Source organism: Podarcis bocagei (genome assembly GCF_964188305.1).
Source record: "Podarcis bocagei genome assembly, chromosome: 2".
NCBI lineage: Eukaryota > Metazoa > Chordata > Lepidosauria > Squamata > Lacertidae > Podarcis > Podarcis bocagei.
The window spans coordinates 84,678,123-84,705,526 of record NC_138126.1 but is presented as its reverse complement, the minus strand read 5'-3'; the positions used below and the strand labels follow the sequence as shown (position 1 = coordinate 84,705,526).

The following is a 27,404-nucleotide window of genomic DNA, read 5'->3' as shown; positions in this document are numbered from 1 at the left end:
CATAATTGACAGAGCCCAGGATGAAGCCAGCAACTACTTTAAAAAGATGATAGCCTTCCAAACTGAGAGAGACACGTGTTAGCCCTTGAAATATGAGCAGTAAGATAACTCTGTCTTATGCTACCTTTTTGCAGTGTGGAAGTAAATGTGAACCTCTTATGTTGAAAACCTCACTGAAAAGAGTGGGACTTGCATCTGAGTAAACATGCATAGGGCTGGCTATATAAGAAGCATTGTCTCCCTGTATTCAGGGGTGACTGCATGTTTTGCTGTTGAAAACTGGCCAGATGTTCTTCTTGTACTAATAAACTTGGTATTTTATCAAAGCATGATCAAAAGCTGAAAGTAGTGTACTATGTTGAGTGGGCATTTGTCATTACATTTGTCATTTGTCTGCTTTGGCCAGAAAAACTGGTGAAACAGAAGAAACAGAGGGAAGGATAAACATTATAGCAGTACACAACATTTGCCTGCTGCTAATTAATCAGGGTATGCTACAGGGTCACAGCCTGACCTACTGTGGGTTTTACCTGGAACACTATCACTATTCAAATGTGTGGTTAAAAATTAAGAAGTGGTTTCAAAAATGCATGTTTCAGCTAAATGTATGTCCCAGGTCTAAAATGGTTGAAAACGACTAATCTACAAATATCTAAAGAGAATAAGCACCAGATAGAGAGGGGGGATTTTTCACACAGTGCAGGTAGGCATAGTTGTTCCATCCATAACTCCTAAATAATTCAAATGATAGAATAGTGGGTAAACAATCAAATGGATTATTTCTAGTTCTAATTTTTCTATGCTATGATGTCCTGACTTCTAAATATGCCCAGGTTATTAGACACAGTAACCTAGGAAGTGTGACCTGCTATGTACAGCTTGGTATTGCAAATCATAGAATGTATTATAAAAATCAACTTACCAATTATTTTGAACATGTGATTATTCTAACATGCAAGAACGTGTGGAGTAAGAAATTAACGCATTGCACCGTATTGCTCCTCCTCATCTTCTCTGATACTTGAAATGAAAGCCCTCAAAATGTCAAATTCCATATATCCAGCACCCTTGTCTATCCCACAAAGCATTGTTGCATTTAGTCATTTACTTAGGCTGTGTTTTAATCTAGGTACGCAATGTGTTGTGGGACGCTTAACCTTATTAAGTACTGTACCAAGTAAATTATACCTTAGGGCACATTAAGATGCAAACAAGCAAAAGGCTGTAATGTGAATTCATGCAGCATTGAACATTGGTAAAGGTTTTGATTTCTGAGCACTTGGGATGTTTCATAAACTTCAGTGTACTACTTTCAAAGCACTGTAATTGATGTGAAATCCATTATTATTATTCATGTGAAATACAATTAATGTGAATTATTTAGTATTACATCACTTGTTTGTGAATTGTTATTGTTTATATTTTTATTGAATTTATATCCCACCCTTCCTCCTGAAGGAGTCAAGAAGCCCAAACGAAGTGATAATCCTTCATCCTCAGCATTTATATTCTGAGATACTTTTTAAAAAAATAATATTTATTACTTTTCCAACAATTTAAATACAACACTACAAAAAAGTACAATACAATACAAAAACACTACATAACACTGATACATAACCAAACAAAAACAGCTTAAAACACATCAAACAATTTCAGTAACTTATCTTTCATTCACTTATTTCAACGACCTCCTCACACCTCCCTTTTCGTATTCCACTTCTGTTAATTGTTACAGCAATTCCTTTCCATCTTCCTCTGTTTTCTATCCTATAATTATCTTAACACATTCTAACCTTATTTTTTCCTTTAATATTCTATTAATCTATTTATACTTAATTCCTTATAACATTTCTACTAAAGCCATATAACTCCGTTCCAACATTCTTCTAACATTCATTAATTTTACAGTATTTGTGTAAATAGTCTTTAAACTTTTTCCAGTCTTCTTCCACCGACTCTTCTCCCTGGTCTCGGATTCTGCCAGTCATTTCCGCCAGTTCCATATAGTCCATCAACTTCATCTGCCATTCTTCCCGGGTGGGTAAATCTTGTGTCTTCCAATACTTCGCGATGAGTATTCTTGCTGCTGTTGTTGCATACATAAAAAAAAGTTCTATCCTTCTTTAGCCGACCAATTGGCCGACCATGCCCAGGAGAAAGGCCTCTGGTTTCTTCAGGAAGGTATATTTGAATACCTTTTTCATTTCGTTATAAATCATCTCCCAGAATGTCTTAATCCTTGGGCATGTCCACCAAAGGTGAAAGAATGTACCTTCAGTCTCATTACATTTCCAACATTTATTATCGGGCAAATGGTAAATTTTTTCAAGCTTGACTGGTGTCATGTACCACCTATAAATCATTTTCATTAAATTTTCTCTTAGAGCATTACATGCCGTAAATTTCATACCTGTGGTCCATAACTGTTCCCAGTCAGCCATCATTATGTTATGTCCAACATCTTGTGCCCATTTAATCATAGCTGATTTCACCATTTCATCCTGAGTGTTCCATTTCAACAGCAAGTTATACATTCTTGACAAATTCTTGATTTTTGGGTCTAACAATTCTGTTTCCAATTTTGATTTTTCCACCTGGAAACCAACTTTTTTGTCCAAATTGTATGCCTCCATTATTTGGTATTAATGGAGCCAATCTCGCACTTTGTTTTTCAATTTTTCAAAGCTCTGCAATTTTATTCTGTCTCCATCTTGTTCCAGAATTTCCCAATATTTCGGCCATTTGGCCTCCATATTGAGTTTTTTCTGTACCTTCGCTTCCATTGGTGACAACCGTCTTGGGGTTTTCTTTTCTAACAAATCCTTATATCTTATCCAAACATTAAACAATGCTTTTCTAACAATATGATTTTTAAACGCTTTATGTGCTTTTACCTTATCGTACCACAAATATGCATGCCAGACAAATGCATTATTGAGGCCTTCTAGATCCAACACTTCAGTGTTTTCAAGAAGCAGCCATTCTCTCAGCCAGCAAAAAGCAGCTGATTCATAATAAAGTTTAAGATCTGGCAGCGCAAATCCACCTCTTTCTTTGGCATCACTTAATATCTTAAATTTTATTTGAGGCTTCTTGCCCTGCCAAACAAATCTGGAAATATATTTCTGCCACTTCTTGAAACAATCCATCTTATCCAAAATTTGCAATGTTTGAAACAAAAACAACATCCTTGGCAACACATTCATTTTTATCACAGCAATTCGGCCTAACAATGATAACTTCAAATTTGTCCATACTTCTAAATCCTTTTTCACTTCAATCCAACATTTTTCATAATTATCCTTAAATAAATTCACATTTTTGGCAGTCATGTTAACCCCTAAATATTTCACTTTCTTAACCAATGTTAGTCCTGTCTCCTCCTGAAACCTCTCTCTCTCATTCACAGTTAAATTTTTCTTTAATTTTTTCTCTGGTTTCACCTCAGATCGTATAAATCTTTCGCCTTTTTATATTCTGAGATACTGTACATCACACTTGTCACCTTTCTGATGATGTTGAAGTGAACCCATGATATAGTGATTTGTCAAGCCTTTAGTCACTACATGGGTGACTAACTACATGGGGTACCAGCAAGGATTTCTGGTTGTGACCTTCTCATGCAGTGTCAAGATGCACTGTGCTTACCCCAGAGGTTTCTGTCAAAAATAAGAACAGTGGGATGGGCCTGAAACTGTTCCATCAGAAGCGCAGCACAATAAAAGGAGCTGCCCCACAGGGTAGGCAGTGTCAGGAGCACATTTCCACCCCATTTCCTGCCAGTTTGTCTATGGAAAAGAATGAGGGTTTCCTGAAGTGGAGGTTGGAAGAAGATATTCTCCCTGCTCAGCTGATTGTGGATGGTCAACAGAAGGAAAATCTAGAGAAGGAAGTATATCACTTTAGGATGATGTCTTGTCTGCCTGGCTAAACATTGTGTGAACCTTAGCTCAACTCATCTTCTCTGAATGACATGTGGGCATAAATAAGACCAAGGCAGCTGAACTCACCCATGGCACCACCAAGAACAGCTCAGACTCTGTCCAGTGTATTTTGACAATCTTTCATCCATGGGGTGTTTGCTCAACATGCCACAGTTTCTTAAAGATTGTCAAAATACACTGGACAGAGCCAGAGCTGTTCTTGGTGGTGCAGATGAGTGCCTTCCTATGGACAACAGTTAGTCGCTGGCTTCAGGGCTTGGGGAGAGGGGGATTTTGACCACAGGTGGATTGGCTGGGTCCTGTGGGTTTTTTCCTTCCTGAAAGCAATCTTCACAACTTTGGAGTGGATCCTTAGTAGGGAGGAGCATGGGAGGGGCACCTCACCTCACCCCAACCCAGCATGGAATCCCCTTAAGGGACCTTGGATGGTGGTGCTTTCCAGAAGCTCAGCTTCAGGGCTGGTGGGCCACAGCACCCCTACTAGTGACTGGATGAGGTCCACTGGAAGCTGTTCACACTGTGGCAGACCTCAACAGTGGTTGAATGACAGCTTGTCAGCTGGTGGGCTCGTTGATCACATGGATACATGCTCAGTAGAGTTGTGGCCCAATTTAATCCAGCACCACCACAGCTTCACTGTGTCTGGGTCTTAAATCTTCCAAACTTCCTTGATATTGGTTAATATGAGCTCAGTTCTGAGAAACAAAATGTGCTATCCTGGGCACATTCAATAATGTTAAGAGTCAATTTGTCTGTCTGAGATGCAGCTTATGCTGCTATTGTCCATGCTGTGTCATTTTCAGAATATCCTTTTGAAGAGGGGATATAAATGGATACCTTTGGCCTCAGATTTTTCCCCCCACTCGGGCATGCTCGAGGAGTACTGAGCTCCACTGCAGTGCACATAACAAAACAATAATTTGAACTGGGTAAATAGCACCCCTCTAAAAATAAATAATGGAGAAAGGAGATCAATCTTATATTTACAGGTGGCTAAATACATATTTGATTTACAGATCAAAATGACTTCCCTGGGTAAAAAGAAGAAATAAGCATTTAAAACTTCCTTTCATATAGACTTGTGATAAAAGAGAAAAAACTGCAAATATTTTTAGCAGCTATGAGACCTGAGATAAGCAAACTCCAAGACACCAGCTTGCAGCATTTTTAAATTCTGCCACTGTTATTCTATTCTAGAGTATTATAGTTTAGCTAAAGGCTCACCTCTTCTTCTTCTTTTTAGATTTTCTCCATGGTTTCTTCTAGCTTATGCTATATCAGAATGTTACTGATGGTTCGCATTAGCCCCCTGAAATATGCACAAGTAAATGAACAGATTGACAAACAGTGGGTGAAAATGGGTGATGCAAGCATTCCTGTAGACCAGAGTTTTTCAACCTTTTTGTGTCTTCCTTGACCAACTGCATTCTTTCTGTGGCACCCCTGTGGGGCTCAGGAGCCCAGTTATGTCACCCCTTGCCTGCCGAGCTGGCAGCCTCTCACCCTTTTCGAACACCCTTGTGGAGTGTTTCCTCAACCTCCTCTCCTCTCCCCTCTCCTTGGGAGTCCTCTGAGCTGCACACACCCCCCGCCCCAAAGAGAAATGACTCTTCACACTGTCCAATGGGGCCCTGGAACCTGTCTGTCCATTCCCAACAGCAAAGTCTGGTGGACTGGCTGGCCTAGGGTCCCTCGCCCACTTCCTTACTTATTCCAGTGCTGCCTCAGCTCCTGGCAACCAGTACTCCCTGGCCAGCCCCAGAGGCACCTGAGGAGCTTGTAGCCAGTACTGCTGCAAGATTTTGGAAGGCAGAGACACAAGAAGGCATCAGAGGAAGGGAGGGAAGGAAAGAGAAACAGAGGCCAGTGTTGCCCACGGCACCCCTGACCATCATTCAAGGCACTCCAGGGTGCCATGGCACACTGGTTGAAAACCACTGCTGTAGACCATGAAAACAAAATGGATCAATGCTGCAAATAAATACATTTGTTTAAGCTATCTAGGACCTCTGGAAAACCCAAGTTATTTAAAGAGTGTCTTTAGTGCAAAATTTGTTACTCTGTATGTGCATATATATAAACTCACACGCGCAGCCTGGTTGTATGTACAGTGGTGCCCCGCAAGACGAATGCCTCGCAAGACGGAAAACTCGCTAGACGAAAGAGTTTTCCGTTTTGGAGGTGCTTCGCAAAACGAATTTCCTATGGGCTTGCTTCGCAAGACAACAATGTCTTGTGAGTTCCTGCTGGTTTTTTTTCCCTCCCCCCCCTTTTCTAAGCCGCTAAGCCACTTATCAGCTGATCCGATCAGCAGATAAGCCGCTAAAAGCCGCTAATAGCGCTAATCCGCTAATCCTTCAATGGGCTTGCTTCACAAGACGAAAAAACCGCTAGACGAAGAGAATCACAGAACGGATTATTTTCGTCTTGCGAGGCACCACTGTATGTGTTATACACCATTCCAGTCTCCAAGTCGTGTGAAATTCAAGGGGTTCCAGGCGCCTTTATGATATATGGTATATTTACACATATATATGATGGAGGGGTTCACAGCATTAACACCCTATTCCAGGAATTTGAATCCTTGCTTAGATTTTAGCATTTACTGGATCCACAAATTAATAGGGTCTCGGTATGTAGCCTAGCCCCACCGTCAAAAAACTCATACGTTTCATCTACTGTTTCATGCCTAGGTCTGAGCTATTAGTACTCTTTCTGCCTATCTAATTACACACTACTGAACTCTCTCTCTCTCTTTCTCTCTCTCTCTCTCTCTCTCTCTCTCACACACACACACACACACACACACACACACACACGTCATGGGAGCAGCCTTCCCCCCATGTATGTTTATTTTAGTATTTTGACCATCTGAAATGTGTTCATTTCTTCTACATTTAAAAAAACTGTTAAGTGTTCATTTAGAGCAAGTAAGTTGACATTGCAGCTTTGGTGAGAGATAGACACTTTTTTAGTTCTAGGAAGTAAAGCAGTAGTTACTACAGAAGAATGTAGACTCAGCAGAACTATAAGCAAGTGCTATTAGCAGAATTTATTGACAGCTCAAAACTGTATCATGTATGGCATGAACTGTGTTAATAGACAATGAAATACAAGTCTTCTGAGCCCTACTAAGAGTTCAAATGATCCCTGGGCTAGTTGCACTGCCTATAGAATTAATGGGAATGAAGTGTGATGTCTTACAAAATACTCAGTATTCAGTTTTTTTTGCTACAGATAAAAATATGTGGTGCAGAATAATTTCTAAAGCAGATTTATGCAGGCGTACTTTGTAACTTTTGTTAAATTTTACAGGTACTCTTGTAGGGGCTTCATTTCTATAACCTACCTTGCAGCATCTTTTTATCATTTCAGTTTTAAATGAACTAAGTCAGGGGTCAGCAACCTAAGTCCCATGGGCCGAAGCGGCCTGCAGAGGTCATTTGACCGGCCCACGAGCCACCCCCGAACTGAGTTGCCCACTCGCACGCTGTGCTAAACTGGTACAGCACGACGCAGCGACTTGCTTCCACGGTGCTGAAAATCGCCCCTGCGCATGCGCAGATGTTGGAAATCACAAGCGTGCACACTCACACGAGTGCACAATCCAACCCATGGAGGGATCCCCACGGGGCCAATCCGGCCCAGGCAAGATAAACCTTGCTGACCCCTGAACTAAGTCTAAGGAGACAAAACTGTTCAAAACTGATTTGCCTCTAATGCTTGTAGGAGACACTACTATTTTTAATTGTATTTCCTTTTAATTGATTGAAATATTTGAAATTTGTTCCTGAGTTGTGCACTGCCTAATTATGCACAATTCCATAGAATTATAACATTTGAATGTGATGTCAAATTGATTAGTTTAACATCACCATGAAAAAAGGATGATAACTCATGTAGCTAACCAATTTAGTCCATTATTCCTAAAGTACATCTTCAAAGATCTGTATTAAATAGCCTATCCACTGTAGTAACAAGAAGTATGAAATATGCAAGTATGAGGCTACTACAGTGGTCTTTCCATCACAGCCTTCGACTTCTGCTGTGTAGCCTTCCACTTTAAAACACCTGTTACTTTTGCAGAAGGAGTAAGCTGTTCTAGAGCCCAAAGCTAAGTTTTTCAGAGAGCTTCTTATTAACTTCACTGCAGTTTGGTTCATGCTTATGAAATATTCAGATAAGGAAATTGAAAACAAAGTTAATTAATTCTGCAAATACTCCTTACTACGCAAGTATGCTGAAGGCACATGATATATGTATTCTCCACCATTTCAGTACAGGGGACATTTTTCAGTTACTACAATGCCATTTGCTTATCACATCTTTAATGTGCCAGTATGCCTCAATTAAAGAGAAAACATATCTTAATGAAACATACAAGCCAATAATTGATAATATGGAAGGGCATACAGTGGACAAAAAAATGAAACAAGTTCTTTTAAAAACATCTTCCTGTCTTTGCACTGTGACAGTGTCCATAGGTGTAATGCTGTCCCTGCACTGGTATAGTATTTAAATGGGATCTATTCATATAAAATTTAACGTTTGTGGGATCAAATTGCACTGTCAAGCGAGCTGGTTTGTCTTACTTGCATAGAACTTTGAATCTCTGTGATGCAATGGGTCAGTTCATCTGGCTGTTAACCAGGTTGGTGGTTTGAGCCCACCCAGGGACAGCTGTGGGCAGGATTCATGCATTGCAGGGGATTGGACTAGATGACACTCAAGGTCCCTTCCAACTCTATGATTCATGTGGATAAACCCTGTTCAAAAACTATACCCATGTGTGGGTGACTTGAGTGGTGAAGGTGGCAACAGACATCTCCAATGGGCTCCCTCACTGCAAACGGGAAAAGTTAGGGTAGAGTGGTTTGGTTTATAAGACAATGTTATATATTCATTTTGCTAGCTCATGTTTCACAATAAGCTGGTAGAACAAAGAATCAGAAGTTCTGTCTTCTTGTCCTACCCATCGGAAGGTATCCATGGGGTCATACTTGGGCTCAATTTCCAAAGCATTGCCAATGGCCTGGCAGTGGTGTTTTACTGCTCTCTTAACCCAGCCCACTGCTGTGATCTTACAGCAACCCTTCAAGCAATCATGTAGGGTTGACTTAGGCTTTTGTGGGGAAGCATCACCTTGGCTTAAGCCAACTAGAGTCCATTGTCATCTTGGAAGCAGAGATCAACAAAGCTTAGCAGAGAAAGAGAAAATGTAGGGCAGATGTTTGTTGACTTACTGCTGAATATTATGTGCATATATCATGGTCCTCTTACCAGGTTCAGGAGCAGATAATGTGATCTGTTACCCACAATAGAGGTGTGTCAATCCACAAAACGGTATTATTTTATTTAAAAGTTAAAATCTAGACATGTTTTTAACCCATGGAAACTTCCTCAGTGGATTATATTCTCCCCATACGGCTCCAAACATAAGAATTGTATGGCACCTTAAATTATGCCTTAAGCTTTTAGTTCTTACACCTGACATAAGATTCTGTGTTGTTTTTGAACAAATAGTAAAGCTGTTATGTTTTCGTTATTTGACTCATTGCTTGGGTAACCTTGGGTCTATAGTCCAAGCATGGAACTTACAAGATTAGGAAAAGCTTTGTTGTCTTAATTGAATGATGAAATCTGCATCAATTTGCAAATACATGGCACTTATTACGTTCTTAAGTGATAGATGCAAATTACACCTTTTATATTCTAGCCTTTCTATCCATCACTGCCACTGACTGATGTGCTACCCTTAGTACATTGCCATGCTCTTGATAGTTGGTATTTCTCTTTTTATTATGAGGATGCCAAAACCTGGTTGTGTTGCTTGGTTCCTCAATGTGTGCAAGGTACTTACAGATCCTCAGATGAAAGACAGTGCTTGTAGAAAGGATCATTGTTCCATTATGAATCTTCACTTGATACCTCTTGAGGATGATGAGTTGCTCAGGCATACCCACATAGGCATGTTGCTTGATATTACATTAATCCCATTTGTTCCATTTGTAGCCAACATGCTCTTGTGTTTCTCTTTGCCTTTTCTTTGTCCTCGGATATTGTTGAAGACCCATTAACCTAGAAAATTCAAAAAAGACACAGCTTATTAAAAACTGTTATTCAAAGATTAACAGTGTTCAGTCAAAGCATTCTCTTACCATGTAAAGACATTGGCAACAGAATATGTTTAAATGGCTTTTCATTACATGCAAGTGTAAGCCTCAAGAGCACAGGCAATTTGGAATTTAAAATTGAAAACTTGTTGCAGTGGTAATTACATTTAAAGACAATGGATGCAGAGGATATGTTTTGGTACTTACTTGGATTATACACACTTCCCTGCCACATTGTTATGCCCTTGTTGAAAGTGCTGTCTCTCAAAGATAATATTTGGCAAAAATTATGACAGATTTTGGCAAACTGATTCACTTCCAGAGGTGTAACTATATCCTAGATGTGTGTTCTTATATGGGTGCAAATTTATCTAAACTATATTTGTGATCATGTCAACATATCAGATCTGAAATAAAAGCATATAGTGATATAAACTTCTATAAATATTCTTATAAATATGCATTAGAAGGGTAGAAAAAAGCTTCCATTTTATCATGTACTTTAAAGCAGCTGGATAGCTGAAACTGAAATAAGATGCACAATCTTGAAATACCGTATTTTTTGCACCATAACACTCACTTTTTTCCTCCTAGAAAGAAAGGGGAAATGTCTGTGCGTGTTATGGAGCGAATGCCTGCGGGTGGCGGGGGGGGGGATCTGCTGCAGTCGTGAGCAGAGGATCCATGGTTCCCCTTCCTTCCCTCCTCCGTGGTTACAAAGCATGGATCCACATGGATCCTCAGGATTTTTGCATTGGGCTACTCCAAACTCACTGTCAGATCACATGTGTGTGGCCACAGCATGAACCACAAAAATCATATATCCACTATCGTTTAAAATATTTTTTTTCCTGTTTTCCTCCTCTAAAAACTATGTGCGTGTTATGGTCTGGTGCGTGTTATAGAGCGAAAAATACGGTACTTTCATTTTATTTTAGTTAAGGTTTCTATCCAGTCCCTCATCATTGCCTCTGAAAATCTTAACACATGTGCAACTCTGTATTGGGAGAGGTGTTCCTGAGCTCCAATATTTTAAGCAACACTTGGAATTGGATCGAGTAACATATACGTAGTTAGTACAGATATCATAGAATCAAAGTAAATAAAATAAACTGATCTACTTGACAATCTGGCAGTAACATTCTGCACTAACCGTAGCTTTTGAACCATATTCAGGGGAAATCCATGTTGAAAGTGTTACAGAGTTTCATAATCCAAACGGGAAATTACCAGAAGATGGGTCTCTGTGGCCAGCAGTGACCAGGAATGCCATAGCTGATGAACTAGCTAAACATCATAATAAGCACTCCATGGCACTGACACTACCGGACAATACTGCATGCAGGAGTACCCTCAAGCTATACAACTGCCCAAGTCACCGAATTAAATTGAATTGCAGAAGCTCCAATATACACAATATTTGTTCTACTAACTTATGGAATTAATTGTTGAAAGATGTGACTTTTAGTCAAGGTTCTTTAAATCATTAGACAAATATTGGGATGATTGTTGCCTTTGTGCCACGTTTGTGAGCTGCTTTGGAGCACCCGGTTGTCATGTTAAAGATGGTTCTGCATGAAATGAAATGATCCAGCAAGGCAATTCTTATGTCCTCATGGTTATACTACCAGACACCAATAATGAACAAAAAAATCCACTCTAAAGGCGACAAAATTATGCAGACAAAATCATGAAGCTCGACCTACCTTATGTTGCTGAAAAGACAAATAATGGGTGATGCTCTTATTTATTTTATTTAAAAATATTTTTCTACCACTCTTCATCCAAAATCTCACAGTTTTCCCAGGTGCAGTCCAAAGTTGCTTGTCCAGAAAGAAGTTGTTTGTCAAGAATCAGCAAGGGGGTTTTAACTATATTGGAGAGATAATTTTATTTTTCAGCTGGTCAAGTTTCAAGCAACACGAGCCTTTGGAAAACAATACATTTGGTTTCATTCTAATCTTATATTTAGCAGAAGCAAATCTAAAATTAATGGACTTGGGTTTTTCTTTTTTTAATAGTTTGATTGTTTACGAACTTGCTTGGTATTTGACATATGATGAATAAAATTCCTCAATCAGTGAATTTACATTGAAATTACCCCCTTCCTTTCCCTTTTGAAATTACTGCCTTACTTTCCCATGTGGATTTATTTTTATATCCCATTCACATTAGGATGTTGAAAAGGCTGCAAGGAGCTTTTAATGTGCTTAGCTGCCTCTCTGCTCTTATTATGTTTGATCAGTAAAGAGCAATCATGGAATTAAAAATGGGAAAGGAAGCTGTATGCAAGATTTCAGAAGCCCCAGGGAGCAAGTTTATAGCTTTCTAAGAAGCAGATTCTCACACTTACACTGAAATAACTCTATTGAAAGCAGTGTATTTTCACTACTTTTTTTAAAGAAATGGGTTGATAAATTAGTCTTGTCAATTAAGTTTTGCTTTGACGTCTAAGATTGCCACACAGTTTCATCTTAAATGAGACTGCTAAATATATAGCTATTTGAATCTGACTTTCCTCTGCTTTTATTGGCTCTTGTCTTCCAGGACCTTGGGCCTCTAGAAACAACAGCATAGATAGCGGGGAGGCAGAGGTCGGACGGAGGGTCACTCAGGAAGTACCACAAGGAGTATTCTGGCGGTCACAAATCCATATCACACAGCCACAATTCCTGAAATTCAATATCTCGTTAGGGAAGGATGCCCTTTTTGCTGTATACATAAGAAGAGGACTGCCACCTTCACATGTCCAGGTATTGTATGAAGATGTTTCATGGGGGAAAGTGTTAGTGATTATTTTAATTCTTCGGTGGGATTATGTTCTAGGATCTGGAGATACAGAGTTTCTGAAAGAATTTTGTGAGTTTCCCTGCCTCCACTTCACCTTATTGGCTGCTACTTGTAGGAGTGAGGAAATTCAGCAGTACCCACCAAGTTGTTTTGTATTACTAGACTTTGCTGTGAATGGAGAAGAAAGAGAATGTACAGAACTGCTGTTTTCTGCAAAAACTTTGCATTTCCCATAACATTTCTTGTCAAAGTTAGCTTCTGCAGAACATATGGAATATTATCTGTGTCCTAGGTTGCTTTGCTGTGTGTTAATTTGTAGTAGCATTTGTATGGATGCAGCTCTTCTACATTTTCATCATTTTGGATGTTCTTAGTTTAGAGAGAGAATTACCAGGTGAAAATTCAGTTCCATCTCCTTAACATAGCTCAAACACAGCAGATCCATAAGGCACATTCTATCCTGGGATTTTACTTTATTGTTGTCTTGAATAAGTTTTTAAATCCACAAATCTTGGCTTAAGCTTTCTCCTGAGTGAGCTTTTTCCCTGCAGGAGCCTACAGCTCAAGCATTCCCCAGACAAAAGCTTCAATTCTTCTTTTATCCTGGCTTGAGTTAACAATATTCACCTATTTCAATAACCAAAAATTATGCACTAACTTTCTGCACAGCTATAAAGCTTGACAATAGGGTAACTCAACTGAGCAGGATCCATCGATTGCTTAATGTGATTCTAGAAACAAACAGTCAGCCTGTTCCATATCAAAATGAAAGCAGCAATAAAAGCTCCCCCCCCCCCTTTACCTCTCACTAGATTAATAGAAATAATCTGAATTTGACATTGGATGTTGCCCTAAAGTTAAAATTGAAAACACCATGTTCCTTCAGTTTAAAAATGTGATCTGTGAAAAGAGCATAAAACTTCACTTGACAGTTCATCACTGATGAGTGCTGATATGCCAAAGCAAGTCAAATCCTTTGTGGGAACAAGTCAATAATCAGAAAATTAGGTACATGATTAACCTGAGACTATGAAGACTCAGATCCTGTCTGAGAGCTCCAATGAGATTGAAACTTCTCTGTATTACTGTTTAGCAAATATTCCAAGAGCCTAGTTTAGTCAGTCAAACTGATGGAGCTGTATACTTGTTCAGAATATGTTTTGCAATTCTGTGGATAGGGAGTAGTGTTTCAGAGGGGCAGCAAAATTCCATAAATGCTGGCTTGCAATGCTTGTGAGCTTAACATAAAAGAATGCAGTGCTATCTCAGGCAAATTGGTTTCTATCATGTGGCAAATTATAAAATATTTGCTAAACGTTTTGCCTCCCCCCCCCCTGCAAGTGAAGGGGCTGTCAGGAGGAGTGAGAGTTCCTATAATAATGTTTAGTGGTAAGCTGTAGGTACAATATTATTCAGCTGAGTGTCATTAGTGGCTGAGTTGCTAAGGACCGGGTAGCAAGTTTGTGCTGAATTCCAAACTGACATTTCCCAGTGCATTTTAGACTGTGGGATATGTTGGTAAGACGTCCGTAGGATATGTTGGTGAGAAAGAGTTTTTATAGTAAGGTAAAGGTAAAGGTACCCTGCCCGTTCAGGCCAGCCTTGCCAGACTCTAGGGTTGTGCGCTCATCTCACTCTAGAGGCCGTGAGCCAGCGCTGTCCGAAGACACTTCCGGGTCACGTGGCCAGCGTGACGAAGCTGCATCTGGTGAGCCAGCGCAGCACACGGAACACCGTTTACCTTCCCGCTGGTAAGCGGTCCCTATTTATCTACTTGCACCCGGGGGTGCTTTCGAACTGCTAGGTTGGCAGGCGCTGGGACCGAACGACGGGAGCGCACCCCGCTGCGGGAATTCGAACTGCCGACCATGCGATCGGCAAGTCCTAGGCGCTGAGGTTTTACCCACAGCGCCACCCGCGTCCGTGTGTTGATACGTTTTTATAGTAAGTTTTGCTAAACTTTCTTACAAGGTAACCACACTAAAAAGTTAAAAATTGTTTATTTGTCATTATAGAAAGAAACAGTATGAGGTGCCCTGAGGTAATTTTCCTGTGAACATTTGCATGATAGTACAGGGAGTAGAAATAGCAAGGGAGAAAAAGGGAGGTAGTGAAAGGGAAGGAATCCGTTGACTAAGAGAAAGCTCTAGGTAATACTTATCCTTTAGAGACACTTCAGAGATTCAAAGAACACAGCAAAAGAAGAGAGATCACAATGCTCTTCCTTTTTTACTTTTGGTGTTGCATGGGACTTGCAGTATCTCCGTGGGAAAACTTCTTTTGCTTCTTCTTTGAAGCTTCAAACTACTTCTTAGGAACTTGTGTTGCCTGAATATGCTTCACTCATTGTATTCTTTTGTAATTAGCATTTGACGCTTCAAAAACACAAATAAGAACAGAACCCATTAAATGCAGCATGAAGGCATACATTCCAAGAAGTGGGGGGAATGCAAAACTGAATAATTCCAAGATGCAACACTCAACACTTCATAGGAGCATCAAGGACAACTTCACCTCAAAACCAAGGAAGCACTGCATCCGATTGCATTTGCTTCTGTTATATCAACAGCTTCTCTGTGAGGAGCAGGATAGACAAGATTGCAAATAAAAGGCTGGTGAAGAGAAAAATTCTTTGTAACAAGCCTATGCCTGATCTTGGGGAGGGGGGAGGTGAGGAAGCTGGATGGTTTAGAAGTGGGAGGAAAAAAGGAAGTAGAACTGTTCAGCCTGATGTTCACCTGAAAGGAAGTGGCATGGCTATATTTTAGTTTGAAAAAGAAATGGGGTGTCAACCCATCCTATCCAGCCTTACTTTGAATTGCTATAACAATTCGAAGTTATTTTTTTTTAAAAAAATACAAATCTTGCACAAAGCATAGGAAGGGGCCTTTTATTGGTTTACAAGAGCTGGGTTTGTTGGTTTACAAGAGACTTACAAGAGACTTTATTGGTTTACAAGAGACTTAGCTTCTTATCAGCCTAAGCCAGCATAGCCAATGCTCAAGGATGATGGGAGCTGTAGTCCAAGAACACCTGAAGGGCCACAGGTTCCATAACTGCTTTACAGTAACTCTTAACATTTTTGTTTCTATACGGTGGCTCTTTCTGTTTACAGATCCATTCTTTCCTAAGAAATATAGTTCTTTTGAGATGTCTAGAATGGTCAGTGCTCAACATTTTCAAAGACCTCTATGCTGCGTGGGTAGAATCTGCAGCCTTTCTTCCTGATTAGCAGAAATGCTGTCACTGTCTTTCATTACGTGGCCCACATCTTACACTTTTATCTATCTATCCATGGCTTTAGGGAGAATATGACATTTTCAGCAAGAACATCTTGTAAAAACAATTTATTATAATAGTGAACTATATCAGATCAATAGAGCTGAAAAATGCAAAGCAAGGAGCCAAGTGACCAAGTGGTAAAGCAGAATCAGACCTAGGATTTTTGTCTGGGGCTGGTTTGCTCTAACAGTAAAATATTCTTTGATTTAATTAGTTAGCTATAATTCGTGCAGCACCTCAAATAACAAAAAGTCAGCTCATCCCTTCTTCCCCGCCCCTATTTTGTAGTATCATCATAATACTTCTCTGTAAAGCACCATATAGAAATTCAAAACATTGCCAGTTATCATAGGATACATTAAAGAAATTTTCTACGTACTCAGCAAACTGCTCACATGACAGTGTAATGTTGTTAAGAGGTAACTCAAGTAAGATTACAGGTCAGGTTCTGCAAGTATCGATTGGACCAAAACTTTATTTATTGCTGGTATTATTTAATTTATTACTGGTGTCATGAAAGCTGAGGTTTTCCCTTTTTGTTTGAGTAAACTGCTCTGATGAACGACTAAACATGGAACAGAGACAACAAAATATACAAGACACTCTGCAAGCATGTTACCTTTCCCCAGGGCTCTGTTGTATACATAAATTAAACAGGCATTTTCAGTGGGTCAACTCGAATGGCTTATCTGTTTAACAATAGTGTTGCACTTCTAGTTGTGGAATGAGACCAGGTCCCTGCAGCTACAGCCACTTCAAACCATTTTAGCTCCTCAGTGTGCTGTTCCTCTTCGATCCTACCAACTGCTGAGCCTGCCTGCTGTCTGAGATAGAATCAGTATCAGACGCAGGGGAGGCAGAAGAGTCTGCCAACACAATCCAAGCAGAGCAGCATGTTGCCAGTGAGAAATGTCAGCTTTTATTGCTACACTGTTCTGTGTTGACCCTCAGTGAGCAAACCTTCCAAAGAGCAATAAACTTTGTTTTTCCAAGGGTGTTATCCCAATCAGGATATTTTCCAAAAGGCTAATGACTGTGTCTTTAACCTCTCATTCCTCCTCAACCTCCTCTTGACAGCTAGGTTTAAATAACATTTGTCAAAGATGCTAGACTGAGGGGCTGATAAAAAGCCTTTGTGCTTTTTATTTTTCATACCAATGTATATGTTGGATTCAACCTTTTAGTTCTACTGTGCTCTCCTAAGACATAGTTGTAACTGAAGTGATAAACCTGTGACTTGGCTGTTTCATTTCAGGCGGCAGGTGGGAATTCACATGATTGCATGCTCCTTCATAAACCATCACCACCACCAGAAATTCTGCATAGGCAGTTTCTTATGTGAATAGATTTTTGTATGGAGGAGCACTCAATCATATAAGCTCCACCTGTGCTCTGAAGTAGTCCAGCATACACCTAGAGTTATAATTTCAGTGGTAACTAAGCTTAAGAATATTAGCAGATTTACATTTGGATCACTTAGTGAGTCCTCTATTTCTATGAGCAAAGCACCAGGCACATGTTTGGCATCTGGAAGAAAACCTCTGAGAACCTTTTCATTTTGTTATTGAAAGCAGTTCCACAATTCTAGAGGAGGATGACCCTCATTTTTTGGAAAATAAATACTTTACTAAATAAAGATTTAAGAATTATTTAGCAAAACTCACTTTGCAATACAATGATTAGTTTTCATAATGGAGGCATATTAAAGGTTCAAGGCAAGCATCTTCCAAATGACTCATCCTTTTATATGAAATCTATTTGGTTTGTGCATCCCAGTATTAGGGGACACATAGTTATGGTAACTTAATATTGAGTGCTTACATCTTTCTTTCAGACACATCCATCTATCTCTATCAGCAGCTAGAGAGATAAATGTGCCTGAAACAAGACACATTTTCATTGGGAACTATTACAATATTTGATATGTTTGTGTATAAATCGTAAGACTGTATCCATAAAAGGGCTTTAAAGGCTATCAGGCTGTCATATACTCTAAAGTTCTCACACATTGATGATAAAGAAGTCTGTACCAATCTATGTGGAATTATGCCCAAGATGAGGGAACAGGTTTTGTTCGATTAAGTTCAGAGCATTATACATCTCATTTAAGACATACTCCATTCCTCAAACAATTTGGGTCGGATGTTATCATCAGCCTACAATTATTGGTGACCAGATATTTCTGCTTGCTTCTAGTTTTATTAGTTTCATATTAATACAGTTTATTCAAATGAAGGTACCTTTATTGGATGTGGACTATTAGTACAGACGTGTTTCAAATGAGATCCTAAGCAACTGGTCTCCATTAGAATTCCTATTGATGTGCCCAACTGGGTTGCAATGGGTTATATAGCTGCCTTACAGTACTCTTGATTCAGGTAGGTAGCAGTCAAAATAAATTTAAAAATTGCCCAGTAGCACCTTAGCGATCAACTAAGTTTGTTCTGGAAGGTGCTACCAGACAATTTTTTTATTTTTTAATTTATTACAATACTCTTGTGAGCTAAATGGTTGAGGGCTAGTGTCCAGTGCTAAATTTGACCTGAGGCAATGCTATTTCTCAGCTACCCAGTTTATCAAGATATCATGCAGAATAAGCTAGTTGATACCACCAGCATAGAAATGTCTCAGTGATGATGCAGGAATGCTAACCATTAGGAAAGGGGTTGAAAATAAAACTGCCAATATAATAATGCTGTTATGCAAATCTTATGTTGTGAGCTCACTTGGAACACTGCATACAGTTCTGGTCACTGCATTTCAAAAAGGATATTGTAGAGCTAGAGAAGGTTCAGAGAATAGCAACCAAAATGTTCAAGGTGTGTGGAGTAACTCCCCTGTGATGGAAGGTTACAACATTTGTAGCTGGTGTGGAGGAAGTTGATAAGGAAAGGTTTTTCTTTCTCTCCCATAATACTTGGGAGACATTCAAGAAAGCTGAATGTTGGAAGTCAAAATAAAGTACTTCTTCACACAGCACATAGTTAAACTATGGAATTCACTCCTGCAAGATTTTGTAATGCCTACCAACTTGGATGGCTTAAAAGAGGATTAGACAGATTCAAATAAGAATTACTCAAAGTGCACCTGTAATGAAAAGAATTGTTAGACCCACTAATTTCAATAGATCAGCTCTGAGTAATACCACCCAATAACTTCATTTCCACATTGCTCTGCATTCTGGGAGTGAGTTATAGTAGTAGAGTATCCATGATAATATAAAAGTGAAAGTATGTAGTTTATATTGCAAAAAAACAGGCCTGTAAAAGTTATTGGGATATTTAAAAAATATATAACCATATAAAGCTGCCTATTTCTCCTTATTGTGTATTTATTTATTCCTGATAGCATTAGAAGTAGGTGCCAAGATTAACCATTATTACAGTGAAAATAAAGGCATGAAATACTGAACAGTATTAGTACTTTTCTGAGCACAATTAAAAATGTTAGTGTGGATCTTTAAAGCTCTTAACTGATTCGGCCCTATATACTTGAAGGAGAATCTCCACCCCCATTTTTCAGCTTGGACACAGAGGTCCAGCTTCGAGGGCCTTCTAGTGGTTCCCTCATTGAGAGGAGTTCCAGGGAACCAGGCAGAGGGCCTTCTCGGTAGTGGAATCCGCCCTATGGAATGTCATCCGTCAGATGTCAAAGTAGTAAATAATTATATGATCTTCCATAGACATCTGAAAGCAGCTTTGTATCAGGAGGTTTTTAATGTGTGATATTCTATTGTGTTTTTGTATACAGTCGAATCTCTGATTACGTAAACTTCGGGATGTGGTCACGGCAAACCCGGAAGTATTTTAACGAGTTTCGCCGTGTGCACATGCGCAGAAGTGGTCCTCAGGTTGCAGAAACCTCAGGATCTGACCAGACCTCTGGAACGGATCCCATCCGCAACCAGAGGTACCACTGCATTCTGTTGGAAGCCACCCAGAATGGCTAGGGCAACCCAAACAGATGGGTGGATACAAGAAAGAAGAATAAGAATAAGAATACCATCAATTTAAATTTATAATGAAATGCCTTTCCCTGATCTTCTATCCAATAGTATGATTTCATGGAGCGTTTGGATGGGAAAGAGAAATGGAGTGTGGTGGAATCTCCACGAGAGCGCCGGAGCATCCAGACTCTCGTCCAGAATGAAGCTGTATTTGTTCAGTACTTGGATGTGGGGTCCTGGCACCTTGCCTTTTACAATGATGGAAAGGATAAAGAAGTTGTGTCTTTCAATACTGTTATTTTGGGTATGTATGTCTTGGCTGTGGACTCTTCGATTGGTTGGCTGTAAGATGTGGAAAAGATGCTCAGGGTGCAATTTTAAACGAATTTACTTTATTGAACTCAGTATAGTCAGGGACTGCATAATTTTAATAAATATAAATTTAGCAATCATGCTTGAATCTAAGGGGGGAAAGACAGACCTGCCTCAGATATTACACAATGTGACAATGACCAAATAAATGATTAATGCTTTTTCTTTGTGTTATAGATTACAGTGTCACATAAGAAAAAATTATAGAACTTCATTTTTTGAGGGTTGTGATGGTGGATGTGGGAGGCTTATTGGGTTGTTCTTGTTTTATGTTGAATACTGTATGTATTTTGTGTTTTTATATTGTGATTTTATCCTGTGAACTGCCCTGAGACCTGTGGGTATAGGACAGTATAAAATATTAATTAATTAATTAATAATATATTGCACTAAGGCCCGCCTTACCTGCTGCTTGGCAGGAAGCTGTGGGTGGGGCCTAATGCAGCCAGGCAGGGCTCCTCCTCTGGTTCCAGCATGACAGTGGGAGTCACATCCTTTTCAGTCAGCCCTACTGACCACAGGGGTTGTGGGCTTTTCAACCAATCACATGTAAGTTGGGGGGCATGTGGTTTTGGAGCAGACCACAGGAAAAACATCTGTCCTTCGGTCTGTTTGCACTAAGGATAGTCTTTAATATATAGTACAATATACATAATTTTAAAAACCAACAAAATTAGATGGAAATTCTCTGTATAAATTTGAGAAAATGTTGCTATCAAGAAAGATCTTTTGGGCTTTCCTGACAGTATAACTTCAAATTTTCCCAGAAACAGGAAATAGCCAAGAAGTAGGCTGTAATAACAGAATATGCATATGTGTACATACAAACACACTTTGTTCTGTTGGCATCCGTCTGTCTCAAGAGACAATGGAGTGTGGCTCTGGGGATGAAGCCAAGTTGCTGCAGACTGCTGTGGCTGCAGACATTGGTAACTCGTAACTGCTGCCTTACACACTGTTTTTACTGCCTTAGTAAGCATCAGAATAACCTCTCTGGGACGCAAGGCTGGGCAGTGCATATAGAGGTCCTGGGCTGCCCAGGCAACAAGTCCCTGCCTCTCAGCCTTGCTGATGTGGTTCAAAGGAAAGCAGAGCAATGCATTTGTCGTCACTGCAGGAGTTGCTAGAAGGAGGCAAATAAGACGCCACCCTACTGTCATGGACACCTCACTCCAGCTTGTGTAGGGTTTACTCCTTAGCCCTTTCTTTTCCCAAAGATGTCCTGCAAGGCAGTGGGTACAGATTTTTCCTCTAGGTTTCCTCCCGAAGACTTTCTCACAAATAAGTATGGCTGCAATGCAACAGACGTTTGGTTTTCCTTCTCTTAGATGGGCTACCTTCCCAGTTTGATGAGCCCCATCTGGCCCTCATTTCCCTCTACAGCACATGCAGTGACTGCCTTCTTGACTGTTGGACCCACTTTTGGTCTCGTCCACTCAATCCACTGAAGCTTGTATTTGCATGCAGGGAAAGTCCCAAACTCATGGAGGGTTTAAGACCCATTGGCTACCCTCACCTGGTTTAGCCATCCAGTCAAAGCCAGTCCTGGGGTGGGTTCGCTGTCACATGCTGACAGCTTCTAGAAGCCACAGGTGAGAGCTGAATGCAGGGTTGGGGGTAAAGGTAGACAAACTACCCCAGAGGGAGCATGATGTGTCCCACACCAGAGGTGCTACTGCTCCGCTAAGACCCCATACACCCCATGCAAACACATAATTGAGATATATACAGTATATACCTTGCCACAATAGACACAGATGCCCAACATGCCAAAGATATCCTAGTAATGCATGTTCGGTAGCTTGCAACATTTTCGTCTATATAGCTTGGTCTGAAAGTGTTGCTAGAAATGAAGTGCAGTTTATGAGAAAGTCGAAGGTAATAGGTGTAATAGTTAGGTAGAAGTCTTGATGGTGCAATGATAGTAATTGGCCTGAAATGTGAAGAAAAGAACAGTCTTTTATTCAGTTCAGAGGTTCTTTGACACATATCTATTATGAGAACTTTCAGCTTCGAGATAGATTGAGAGGTCTGAAATCTCGACCCAGATGAAATAGAAGAAAAAATGCCAGTGTCAACCAGATATTCTCATACTAAATACACAGACAATCTGAATATATAGGAATATTATTCAATGCATGAGAGAACTAGAAAATGTTTACAGCCAGTTTATATAATTCCTATCAAGTACTGTAAATAATGTTCAAAAATGCTGATGATTATTATTGGCAATGCCCTTTTTACTACATGGTTTATTTTTTGTCTTACTACGTGGTTTTTGGTTTACTACATGGTTTGCTTTTTGTCATTTCAATTGGTATATAATTTCAGAAGACTGAACAATAGCAGTAGTACCTTTTTTGCTCTTTATATTTTACAGAAGTATATAAATTATTTGTGTTTGTACACCCACACCCACAAGCATAAGTTCATAAAGTACATTGCACTTTTATTCAGCCCTATTCAGTTATGATCCACACAGTTGTAACCATGTAGACAGGGAGACTCAACACTTTTGCTCTGTTGCAGACCCTGCTCCCCACACCAGCCTCAAATTAGGAAAATACTTATAGCTGGGAAGCCTGCCGTACAGATTTGGAACCCAGATAACTTATATTTATATTATGATACAATTTTAAAATCTGACAATACTATGTCAGCAGCAAAATATTGAACTGATGATATAGTAGCTGATTTTGTATTCCATTGCCATTTTTTTGCCCGGACATTTTCTATCAGAGTACTAGGAAGCAAATTGAATTCTGGAATTTCTGTAGAGTCTCCCAACAGTACCTCCTTATGTCCCCCCCCCCTTAAATATTTTCAGTACTTCTGCAAATCTTGTCCCTGCTACTTTGGCTGAATAAACAGCAGCACTCACAGTCTAAATATGAAAAATACAAGGAATGACACGAAGGGTGAAATGAATAGCTTTTGAAAAAGTGAAAAGTATTGCCAGAGGCAGTAATCTAAAATATGACCTCATATTAAGATGAGATACAAAATACTCTCAGCAATAACTCTTATGTAGTATGTAGCTGCAATTCCCATTGAATTCCTTCAGACTTTTTTCTGAATAGACATAAGATTCCATTGTTAAAAGAAGGGTTGTGCTTTCAGCGTTTTCTAAATGTATAACTTTTTAAATTGCAGATTTTCGCTGTTAAATTTATGCATTAATAATTTACATGTGACAGAATTATGGTTATTGTGTTATAACTTTGAAAGTAATTGATTAATAGGGTGGATAAAAACAAAAGTAGCTGTAAAATCAAGCTTTCAAACATGGAGGTCCTTTACATATGCTTTCCTACATTTATGCAAATGAAGAACATTTTCACATGAAATACAGCAATAATAACATAATTTCTATATTGAGATTGATGCAGTATTATGCTTGTGCTTCCAGTATCTCAAACATAAGTATAATACGTTAAGCTGTGAAAAACAGGTTGAAAAATTGCCACATTAGCATGCTTTGTGCATGCAAAACTATTGTCAAGGTATAGCAATTATCACACACAAAAGCTACATACAGTAACAAAAACCACATCTTATACTGTATAGGAACCTCCCTTCTGACTCATAATATACAATTGCAGTCGGTTACCAAAGTTACAGCGACTCGTTCTAATCATTAGCGCAAGAGACCCCTGGCTGTGACTGTGTAATTTGGACTCATTATATGACAGAAGGGACCTCTCTGCTTCTTCTTTTCCTCATATGGAAAATAGGTCTGTTTAATGCCTACAAGTGCAATATAATAGGTTTTTTCCATGTAGCGGAAACACCAGCTTTGCCAAAGCAAAAGAAAATGGAAAAAGTTTACAGAAACCACCTGTTAAACACAGTCTTTGTGATTCAAGAATCCTTAAGAGATATACTTCTTAGACGTGTTAACATTTTTATCTTTCTTCAGGTAACTTCTGATTATGGAGTTCAGTTGTTGAACTTACATTGTGTGTGACCATTAAAAAATAACATCACCATAGACTAAAAAGGGAGCGACTAACACATTAATTGCACCTGTCTTTCAGATTCTGTGCAGGACTGTCCACGTAATTGTCATGGGAATGGCGAATGTGTGTCTGGAATTTGTCACTGTTTTCCTGGCTACCATGGAGCAGATTGTGCTAAAGGTAGTGTTATATTTGTCTTCAAATATTCCTCATTATGTGTTTTATCCTGTGCTATAGGAATCATTTGTCACTGTAGTGAAAATGATTTGTGTAACATTCTACCTAAGACATATTGGAGTTCTGTTTTCCTGTAGGACTTTTGAAAGCGAGACTTAATTTCTGTGCTACGCTATACAAGAAAAAAAGAATCAAATGTAGAGTGAGTAGCAGCCCAATCCTACAAATGCATATTTCCATCTCCATCTCACGCCCAGAAAATATTAACATTAAATTGTACAATTGATAAAGTCCGGGTTTGTTTAGATCATTGGCACTGGCATCTCTTTTATTCTCACACTGGTGTAAAGCCTGTTGCATTTAATCCTATGTTTTTGCAGAAAGTATTTTGTAGCATGTTTTTTCAAGTGTAAGGATTTTTTTGTTACTGCAACATTTAGGACTTAGCATAGGGCTATTATACTTACTAATTATATTTAAGAGGTTCCTAAAGATGTTTCCTGCCAGTTAATTCCAATGGGACAAACACTAGAGTTCGGCTGTCCACATATGTAGCATATAACACACAAAGAAAGGCAAGTTGTTGTTGTTGTTGTTACTATTATTATTACTAATGCATATACAGTAGTATCTATTAATATTAATACTATTAATGTTTATATTGTAGCCTAACCATGAGATTTAGGATCCTGCCATTATATATGGCATGATCCTTCTCTATGTGGGGAGTCTTCCCATGTGATTTTGTAACCAGATTGCCCAGGGACAGGAGCAGCAGCACGTCTTTGGGTACAGTGCTGAACGTGTGGCCCCACAACCCCTTTCACTGTGCTTGCGCTCCACATATTAGTCATGCATGAAGGCTAGTATTGTGATGACATCTTCTGGCTACATGATCCCTGTTTTCTTGTAATCCCTCTTTTGTTACAATCTGTTGGATATATGCCTGACAATGTTTGCACCATCCGTCAAGCGGTGTAAAGAAGAAAGTAATGTTGTTAGGAAATAGTAAGACAACATTTTTTAAAAACAACAATAACAGTTTGAGAAGTAAAGTGTTGATAAGTCATCTTTTAACAGAAGAAATCTAATGACTGCCCATTTTGGGGATACAGCTTAGGTTGAAAAGGTGACTATTTAAGTTGACTAGAGTGACTGGAGAGAGAGAGAGTTTTAACTCAGAATGGTATGATTTTGTCATATATGTGAAAAAGAAAACTAATGTTGTAATCCCAGTGATTAATCGTCTCAGTATGCTACTTTGTAAAACTTATAGTAGTTTATTTATGCTGTAGTAACAGTAGGAATAATAGTGACACTTGTTATCTTCATGCTGTACATTGCAAAGAATATTTGCTATGCCTGTTAATCTCTGGAAGTGAATTTTATTTATGTTTTAAGGTATGTTCTTTGTATGTCACTACAGGCAAAGTTTATTTCATTTTTAAAAGGCTTTTTAGCCATTACTTAGCCAGTTTAAATGCTGTAAAGAAGCAATTTTTATATGTGATTGGAGAAGTAACCACAGCAAGGAAAAATCAAGGGAACATATGTCTTGTGAAAGGGTTTCCATGAGTTATATTGTTACATGATATTCACCTACTGCCTATCTGTCTTAGTTGGTTGTCATGTTTGTTTCTGCATCACTCTTAAGGAAAAACAAAAAACAAAACAACAACAACCCTGGACTCATTTTCAATAAGTTACACATTCTCTATGGGGTCCACAGGAATTCCAAACACACTTACTAGGGAGTAAGCCCCATTGGACACAGTGGCTATTACTTCTGAGTAAAAATGCATAGGATTGCATAGCACATGTGTTGAAAACTGAAGGCTTGCATTACTTTCGTAAATGATTAATATAAATAGGTCTGTGGCTATTGTAGCTAACTTAAAGGGCAGTATTTGATTCTGAGATATGTGATTCATAGCACTCAGAGAAATTAACAATGCAAACCTATACATGTTTATTCAGAAGTAAGACCCAATGGGACTTACACCCCAGTACATGTGCTTAAGACTATGCTGTGAGACACAACTAGCAATATCCAGTTAGTGGCATTTACACTATCATTTAAGTGGATAAGCTTAAGCGAATAAACATAAAAACCATTTGTTTACCTTAATAATTTTAACTGAATTTTTGTTACCTTTAGATAACTACTTTGTACTACCACCACCCTTCTACAATTACTTCCCCTTTCTGTCCATAAAAGTGTTTTGCTTTCTTAAGCTCAGTTTTTTGTCAGCATTTCCCCCCATCCCAGCCTGTGTGGCTTCATCAATTTACTGCTTTCACTTCGTTTATTTTTGACTGGTGGCAAAGGATGGTCCTATTTCAATAAGTATCAGTATAAGGGTAGGTTGTTGTTGTAGTTGTTTCTGTAAATTTCATTAATAGCCTTCCATTTTGTTTTGTTTAAAATAATTAAGCCCATTAAACACAGTGCATCCATTTTCATGTTTAAATGCTTACCATTTGATTACCACCTCTGACAAGCTGAGTACTCATGCCATATCCACTCCCTATGTTACATGAATGCTTGTGACCTCCTGTATAGGAACTTGACAAGGTAAATTTCAAATTAGTGGGTAAGTAAGTAGATACTAACTACTGGAAATGACAACTCCTGCTGGTCCACATCTGTCACTGAAGGCCAAACAATGTTACTATTAGAAAACACAGACATTGTCTTTAATTAGACATTGGTGAAAGTATGTTGGCATTCTCCAAATATTTAGTTGCTCAGCAGCTTGTACGCAAAGCAGGGGCTCTCACATATGCAAATAACAAAAATGTGCATTGCAGTCATGCT

General features: G+C 39.0%; 1 protein-coding gene across 19 annotated transcripts in view; it reads left to right on the top strand.

Annotated features, from left to right (window-relative positions):
* Positions 1-27,404, top strand: part of TENM2 (teneurin transmembrane protein 2) — a 745,234-nt gene that overhangs the window by 594,278 nt on the left and 123,552 nt on the right. For all 19 annotated transcript variants that reach the window (XM_081184705.1, XM_081184722.1, XM_081184721.1 and 16 more), the window contains 3 exons: positions 12,608-12,813; positions 20,187-20,382; positions 24,488-24,589. In XM_081184705.1, the coding sequence (XP_081040831.1) occupies positions 12,608-12,813; positions 20,187-20,382; positions 24,488-24,589 (504 nt within the window). The remainder of the gene's footprint in view (positions 1-12,607; positions 12,814-20,186; positions 20,383-24,487; positions 24,590-27,404) is intronic.